The following is a 9,016-nucleotide window of genomic DNA, read 5'->3' on the forward strand; positions in this document are numbered from 1 at the left end:
AAACATTGAGGACTATTTCAAGTAAACTTCACAAAAATGGTTATTTGTTTTGTAATATATGTTTTTTTTTTTGTGTTTAATTTTGTGTAATATAATGTTCTACATTAAAACTTTATTGCTTTGTACAGTATTTTGTTTACTTACCGTGTTCTTTTACTTTTTATAATTTTTACTTTAAAATATTGTTTTATTAATTTAATATAAAAACCAATTTAGTTAAAATTTTGTCATTTAGTAACTTTAAATAAAAACTGGTACGTTAAAGATATCTTCCGGTTAATCTGGACTTTCACTAATCCGGACCGAGTGTGGTCCCATCAACTCTGGATTAGCAGGGTTCTACCGTATAATTGCACTAGAAGTAGCATTATGGCAAGCTGTTGAAATTTTGCATTTAACCAATTCCACCAATTTCTGGAAATAAAGCGATTAATGAGCTGCTAAAGCATCAACTAGCTTTCCAAGATTGGGTGGAGAAGCAGAGATGAAAGGGAGGGCTAAAGAACTTAAAGCAGTCTATAGCCTTCTGATGAATTTCTACACTCAACATACTATCTCTTTTGGAATACAACAGTCAAATATTTGCTATTGATGAATACAAGAAGCTACCATTAGCTTGCTACTAGCACTCACTCTCACTCTCTCTCTCTCTCTCTCTCTCTCCTATCCACAATCACCAGTTGTTTCCATTAAAAAATAAACATATCATAAAATTTTAAAATTTTGGCGTATAGGCATATACTTGCCTATACGCCAAAATTCTACATAAATTTGTTAATAAACTGTTTACTTATTAATAAACAATTAATAGCCTTACATATATGTGCCTATACACCAAAATTCTGTATAAATTTATTAATAAACAAGTTTACTTAATAATAAACAATTAAGAGCCTTACCAGGTCAAAAGAAAACAACCTTCAGTACACCTCTTCAGTGCTGCCTGGGCAGCCTGCTTCCGTGCATATTCAATAATACCTTCACCAACAGGTCTACCACGGTCATCAACAATCACAACTGCTCGTTCTACTTCACCAAATATAGAAAAGGCTGCTTCAAGAAGTTCATTGGACACCCAAGGAGTAAGATTTTTCACTTTTAATGCAGCCCCATGTGTTGCAAATCTCACACGCAAATACTTTCCATCACGCAGCGAGAAATCTAAAGCTGCTTTAGCAGCCTCAGCATTCTGTCTTGTATCCTAAGGAGAGAATTAATAAAACAATGGAATTATATACAAATTAAATGCTTTACTAAGAACATTAAGCTTTTTTTTTTTTTTTTTTTGATATCTCATCAGGTGTAAAATTTCAAGGGAATGTAGAAACAAAAGTTAAACCAACATTGCAATATGGATTCTGACAGAAGCATCTAGATGTCAATGGTGAAAGAACACCAGTCTTACTGCAATGCAGCTGACAGTTTTGAAGGCTGATGATAGATTCTGCAAAAGGATATTTCATTCAAGGATATTCAATCAATTCTCTAAGTATCAAGGGTAAACTGATGGCACAAGTAGTAGACTAGGAAAACAAACACATGACTACCCATAAATAATTTATACTATAAAACTTTATTTAAAAACCACAATTTTTTTTATGATCTATCGAGCCACATCATATAGCAGCAAAGATCATGATGCAATTTTATGCAAAGTTATTCACAAAATTATGCAGTTCATTAAAAGTTTCTCATTAGAAATTTTAAACTATTATATTACTTTTTGTAAATATCAAGTATGTTTAATTTTTACTTTTTTCCAGGTAGTACACAAAAATCATATTTTTGTTTTAACAAGTTTGGCACACAGACTGTAAAATGTCTGCCAATGTCATTCTAAGGAAAATCAGCAAACCAGATGGAAATGCACACTCTTCTCACTTAAAACTCAAGTCAGAAAATTTCTGACTTGAGTTTTAAGTGAGAAGAAATAAACTACAACTGCAGGAAGAACAAATTAATACCAACAAAATTTCCTTCATCGCCTTATCACTATCACAGTAATAAGGTAGGCAAAGGAGATAAAATAGCACACATGATCCTTGTGTGGTGATATGGGAAGACGCAAACATACCACTGTTTGAAAATTTATTTACCAAAAAATGCAACATCTGATGAATTAATTTTCAGTACTTTTCAGAGTTCATTCATACATTCGTCTGCAACAAGGAAAGTCAAGGTAATACAGGTAATACTTGGTGTTAATAATTTCTCTCAGAAATTATTACCACAGCATTATCTTAAACTTCGGGAGAAAACTTTATGAAAATTTAATCTTCATTTGGCAGAACACTTAGAACATGAAAGCTTCTGAAAAACACATTTATCTAAACTTTGAAAAAAAAAAAACAAAAAAAAAAAAAACAGGAATACAAAGTTTGTCTTCTGTAGAGCTCACATAGACTTTAAAAATAAGGAAGGAACTTTGTTTTCTAATAGCACTTAAATAACAGTTTATAGAATATTCTACAATCTTAGTTTATTGCCAAAAATGTCAGTTTAGTCTCAATGATATTTCACAAGTTATTTCTGCTATATTTGCTTGTTAGTAACGTTTTTTAAAAAAAAATCTATGAAGATTTTCTACAATTGTTTTTTTTTTCCGAAAGATAGATCAATGTTATCTCTAAATGTGATTTTAACGACTAAAGATCAAACAAATGTTAAAATGACACTAGCATTCCAGGAGCCTCTTTTAAGTCACTCAGCAAATGTCAGTATTATTAATAAAGAAATGCTTAAGTCAATTATTGATTTAATGTCAGTAATTTGCACGAACCTAATATATTGTGTGTTGAATGTCTAACGAATCTTTTGGCAAAGCAGAGAGTGAGAGCAAGAGGGGAAAGGATTTCTCCCTCTAGTAACTGTTATTGCAGTTTTATGTACTTACATATAGATGCTTACCCAGTTCTCCCAGTCTGGTCTGTTGTCAACCTTTGATTTTTAAATTTCTCACTATTACAGCTAGTTGCCTAAGTGGCTTCTGAATATATTTCATTGAGGTTTTATAATAATTTTGGCAGACTTTTGCCTCTTACATAATTCTAAATTTTATCATTTACAATTTACTGCACTGCTCCAACTGTTATTTCCACCTTTTTCCATTATAACAGTGCATTGTTTCATGTTATGTTTATACACACAAGGGCTGTTCACAAATAAACTTTTTTTTTTGCAACATACCTTACGTTTTTACAGGCATACAGCACGTATAGTGCTGTTCACAAAGAACATAATTTTTTTTCATAAAATGATTTTATTAGCCATCCATATTTTGATGGTTCTATTCAAAGTAGTCCCCATTCAATGAAATGTACTTACTCCAAAGTTTCTACCATTCTTCAAAAAAATGGTGGAAGATTTGACATGCATGTTTCAGAATCACCTCTGACATCTTTACAACTTCTGCCAACTGAAACCATTTTTATTGCATCTCCTTTAACTCTGGGGGGAAAGGAGGGTGCAAGGCCTGGGCTATAGGGCAAAATGAAGAAAACATTTGACATTAATGCCGGTTAAGACTCAATGACAGTATGAGAAGGTGAGGTCTCGAATTGTGATGCAGCATCTACCCCAATGTGTGCAACTGTGGTTTGCCACGAATGTGATCCCACAAAATGTGCAGTACAGTAAGTCATTCTCTAACAGTCGTGTGGCATGGCACAACATGCTTGTAAACCATTCCTTGAATGTCAAAAAAAAAGAATCATGAACATAACCTTTCCTGCAGAAGCCACAACTTTTGCTTTTATCAAAGTTGGCAATGAATGACGTAGACTTCCAAATTTTGAGCTTTGTTGCTTACTCTCTGGGTCGAATGATGAAGCCACATCTCATCCATTGTTATCACCTTGTGCAGAGCCTCGCTATCTTCAATAACCATTCTTTGCAGCTCTTTACAAAACTTCCATGCGAGCTGCTGTTGCGCAGGTGTGAGTAGTCATGGAACCCAGTGAACACAAAAATGTATCATCTGCAAATTGTCGTGGAGAATACCGTGCATGCTTCCTACTGATAACCTCTCTCCCAGTTGCCTTACTGTTATACAACGATCTTCTCTCACGATTACAGAAGCAGTGTTTATGGCTTTTGTGGTGACTGCTGTGGTTGGAGCTCTAGGACTGCAAATTTTTATGATTGAATCACATCCATCTTTAAACATTCTAAACCACCTACAAGCTGTGCTATACAGAAGTGTAAATTCACCATAAGCATCTGTTAACATTTTGTATGCTTAAGCTGATGTTTTCTCGAGACAGCAACAAAATCTGAAAGCAGCATACTGTTCCCCAAGCGTCACATCCACTGTTATGTAAGCAAAACTGAACAGGCATAAACTTGACTGACCACCAAGGTCACATTGAGCACACAAGTCAGCTACACATTTGCTATGTGATGCAGCTTGGTTTGGTCTTCCGGAGCTCAGCTAGAAATAGCAAGCAGTCCAATTGTTCGTGAAAAATTATGATCATTCTTTATTGAAGAGCTCTTGTACTTATTTTTTTCAGGGCAGAACATATGAGGTACAACACAACTACTAAACAAAAACAATTGCAAGAACTGGTTATGTACAACCACATAAGTGCATTCACATTTACTCTATGAAAACCTTAAACTTTCACTTCAAAAACCACTACAGTAAAACTGTCTATAATCATGAAGAAGGCAGAAAAAATTCCAGTCATTAACTCTGAATCAGTTTTTGCATGAAGATTCTTTTCATGTAGCACCTATCATGCCAAGTGTAACCAGTTGCATGTTAAGTGAAAAAGAAAAGCTATCTCCCCCTATAAAATTAAAGAATTTTCTTCCCCCACAGCAGGGCCTGACACTTCAGCCATTTAATGAAAACAATACTAACAGAAAAGAAATTAATCCTCAGGCATGCCACACATTTCAAAAACAAAAGAAACAAGTAGCTGAAACAACTGGGAATTCAAAATCAGTAATTACTTAATTGTGTTTGCCATTCTTTCTAATGTCTAATTGTACTTTGTTTTAAGGTAGGTTGTTTTCTAAATCCCACCAATTGTTATAAATGTTACACTGTAAACAAATAATTCATTTCAGTAAAATATTTCAATTTTAGTCTACATATCACACATGCATGATTAAATTCAAATATTTCATATCAAATTTAAGAAAAATTCAGATTTCTATGGCTATGGTCACTACAATTAACAACCCAACTAGTATGACGTGGCACATTTTAGGGGGGGGGGGAGTTCCACTTGGGTGCAAAAGGATCACTGTATTGCATTTGATCCATAGCACCAGCTGACCAGCTAAATTCAGATTGGGGCACACCCTAAAGACTGTTGGCAAGAAGGCAATGATTGACCGGCAGAGACTCTGCCCACTCACTGTATTCCCCCCCCTCTTTTCCTAGCCGTTTTTGATCATTTACTTCTGATTTTAGCAGCAAATGCAAAATTATCGTGCTGTTCTTTGGTGATTTTCATGCTGCTCTGCTTCCCTCGGTTATTGTTATTGCATGTTCGTCGTTTGCAAAAGGATGGATGTAAGGCTGTAATTAAATCTGTCCAAGCCTGAATTTGACGGCTTCAGAATACAAGTGTTTTCAGCATGGAAGTTTCAAGAGTATCTGCCGGCATGTGAGGACTGATGTGTTTTTTTTTTTTTTGTTTTCAAGCTATTTCTTGATAATTTAATTTTTTTTGCAGTAACTGTACGAGTTATTAATATCAGGTTCTCTTTATAGTAGCGGGAGCGTGGACGCAACAGCACCCACAAAAACAGGTCTGGGGGTGGTAGCCCCCAGAAAAAAGGTCATTTGTTGGCATGCATGAGCAATTCTCATTGTTAATGCTCGTCAAATCGTCTAGTAATGTATGGCAAAAAGAATCAGTGGTTGTATGTCGTGTTAATTTTTGTTAGTTGTTTTAAAAAAAAAAATTTGCAGTTTTTGCTGTTTCTTTTTCTTCATTTCTCCGACATATTGTGGTCAAGTAACATCCCCCAGTACCATGCAGGCAAGGAGAAGGGGGGCACTGAGTGGGCAGAATCTCCACCTGTCAATCACTGCTTTCTTCTCGCTGAGTCTGGAGGCCGCCCTAATCTGAAGTTTTAACAATTCTCACAGAAGAACCAAATTTCGTCTTCAGTGTTGTGCAAAAAAAAAAAAAATAAACAACACTTCTGTAACAGCCTGTTACCAGAGGTAATCACCTTTCAAATAGACTAACCTCTTGAAATACAAATACTAACATCGTGCAAATGTTACTTGTGATGCAGATATTGTGGACGTAGCAAGTAGTTGTATGTAGCTCATTCCGATTCCAAAAGTATAAAAAAAACAGTAGTAGTAGTAGTGGCAGGTGATGCAAGAAAGCAAGTGTATAAGCTTATGCAGCATCAGCCAAAAAAAAAAAAAATCAAACCATTCCTTCCAAATGCCTGTCCAGTTCCTCCTTAAATTTATTCAACCTATCAACTTCCACAACTACAGATGGAAGTTTGTTCCAGCAATTAACCACCCGCCGGCTAAAGTCCTTTCTTAATTCGAATTTACACCCCCTTAGGTTCGTAATCTACCAGCCTAAGTGTAGTACCACACAGTTGGTACGTTTCTCTGGGGTTACTTCTACCCGTATGCAGTACTTTGCATTTGTCAAGGTTAAACTTCAGTTGCCACTTAGCCCATCTGCCCAAATTATCTAGATCCTGTTGCAGTAGCACACTGCCATTACCAACCCTGCCAACCTTTGTATCATCTGCAAACTTCGACGTTAAGCCTGATATACCTTCATCAATATCATTGATAAATATACAAAGCAACAGTGGACCCACACCAAACCCTGTGGGACTCCACTGATAACATTAGTCCACGAAGAGCAGACCCATTGTAGCAACTTACCCTTAATACCATTCTGCTCCAATTTGTACAAGTCTTCCTTGCACAACAGTGTCAATAGCTTTTCTGAAATCCAAATATATGATATCAAAATTATTTTTTGCATCCAGTTCCTTTGTAACCACATCATAATAACCAATCAAATTTGTCAGACACAAATTTGAAGAGTACAAGTAAATCCTTATACTCTTCAAAATTTTTAATAAATCTAGTAACATTACCTATTTTATAATTTTTAAGTTCCAACTTTATTTAATGTCATTTTCACAAAATAATCACTCTGTATAATTATTTTCTCATGCCATTCATCTCCCTTTGGTCTAAATCACTTGAATTCTATAAGCCACATGTCTATGATATGACATTCTCTATGATTGTCTCCATGAGAAGATACATTATAATTAGAGCCTCCTCGTATGTATTACTTTTTTTGGGTGGATGTTTAAAAAACGAGACACTCATAATTTATATATGAAACAATTTTTATTACAAATTTGTATGATTAGTATGATAATGCTGCAAACTGGCTCTAATTTTACCTATAGCATTTCACACTGCAAGAGAAAAACAAATGAGATAGGGTTTACAATGCAGGTTCCAACAGTTGGAAAGTATACATGTATACACAGCAACTCTGCATTTGCAACCTTAGAATTACGTAGCCGTGGCATGCAAACGTGGAGGCGTTCAAAATACAATTAGATCTATATACGTATCTTAGACCGTTCTATGAACATTAATTCCCGCTTCACATGAGTGGTTTGGATTATTTGAAATTTTACATGCCAGCTTAACTTGTTCCCAAGGATAATTAACTGAGTTTGGTGACATCTGGTCTGAAATAAAATCCCCACCAATAGCATTAATTTCAATTGAGGTACAGGTAACCTAACAACTTTTCCCACCGAGGATAAACACAGCCGCCATTTTGTCTTTGTTCACGAACATGAAATGACTGAAGTAGAATTCGGAAAACAAAAATACAAATGCAATAGTAAATCGTACTGAACAGGCTGAACCAAAACAATTCGGGAAGTATGTATCTCTGAAATAAAAATACTACACGAAAATAAGCAAATAAAGAAATACAAAATATTAAAACTTCATACTTACTAATTTCACGAAACCGAAGCCTTTCTGTTTGTGTAGAAACACTTCCGCAACTTCCCCATAGGGTTCAAACATCTTTTTAAAGTCATCATCGTTGATGGTATTCGGCAAATTACCAACAAATAATCGACATCGACCAGTAAACTTCTTAGTAGAACTCCCTTCTCTTGATTGCAAATTAGTTGTAGGGCCGCTCATACTTTCTAATCGTTCCTTAATAAAATCCTTCCTCCTGTGTCCTTGATTTATTCTTTCTCTGTCTCCTCTATCTTGCCTATTATCCCGATTTCTATTATCCCGGTTATCTCTTTTATTAGACATACGCATATCCTGTTTAACATTTTCGTTTTGGTACTCATTTTGAATAGCTTCTACTACGGTTCCCTCCATATTTGTTTGCTCACCGTTCATCTTCGAAACCAACAGATAAATCTAACACTTAACAAACGCGGAGCGCTAAAAGAGAAACTAGTGCAAACCGGTTACTATATATACCAGGTATCACGTGATCATACGAACTTTTTTCTTTCAAGTAAACAGCATTGCTAGGTGACCACTTGAAAATTGAGAATAATTTTGAACAGAATTTGAAATTATTCAAATAAAAAAGAAGACCACATTAACATCGTCATTCAAAAATATGAAAAAATTCTTCATATGAAGTGTATGCAGAACACTAATTTTCTTTAATTTTCTTGAATGCTTTTTTTTTTTTTTTTTTGAAAATGGAATAAAAAATTTTGGTCGGCAGATTTTTTTTTCGAATTTAACTAAGAAATAGTGTTAATATTAAATTTCTGTTTATATTAACACTATTTAACTTTAATGTTTTACTTCACATGCCTGTCCGTAATCTAAACCAATTTGTTTAATGCTGCATAAAAAGTCTCTCTCTCTCTCTCTCTCTCTCTCTCTCTCTCTATCTATCTCTCTCTTTCTTTCTCTCTATCACTTCAGAAATAAATATTATTGTTGTCTAGCGAAGCGCCCAATTGATTCAAAATTCAGCATAGCATATTACAGAGGACA

The 9,016-nt window shown here is 34.8% G+C and overlaps 1 protein-coding gene across 4 annotated transcripts in view; it reads right to left on the bottom strand.

Annotated features, from left to right (window-relative positions):
• Window positions 1–8,446, bottom strand: part of LOC150081292 (splicing factor, proline- and glutamine-rich-like) — a 288,175-nt gene extending 279,729 nt beyond the window's left edge. For all 4 annotated transcript variants that reach the window (XR_016547290.1, XR_016547292.1, XR_016547291.1 and 1 more), the window contains exons 1-2: window positions 7,991–8,446; window positions 900–1,201 (exon numbers count right to left, since the gene is read on the bottom strand). Coding sequence is in view for 1 of the 4 variants with exons in the window: in XM_090379613.1 (XP_090235739.1) it covers window positions 900–1,201; window positions 7,991–8,398 (710 nt within the window). In the remaining 3 variants the exon portion in view is untranslated. The remainder of the gene's footprint in view (window positions 1–899; window positions 1,202–7,990) is intronic.
• Window positions 8,447–9,016: the final 570 nt, after the last annotated feature.

This window comes from Mastigoproctus giganteus, chromosome 8 (assembly GCF_048544385.1).
Source record: "Mastigoproctus giganteus isolate SK-2022 chromosome 8, ASM4854438v1, whole genome shotgun sequence".
In the NCBI taxonomy this organism is placed as follows: Eukaryota; Metazoa; Arthropoda; class Arachnida; order Uropygi; family Thelyphonidae; genus Mastigoproctus; species Mastigoproctus giganteus.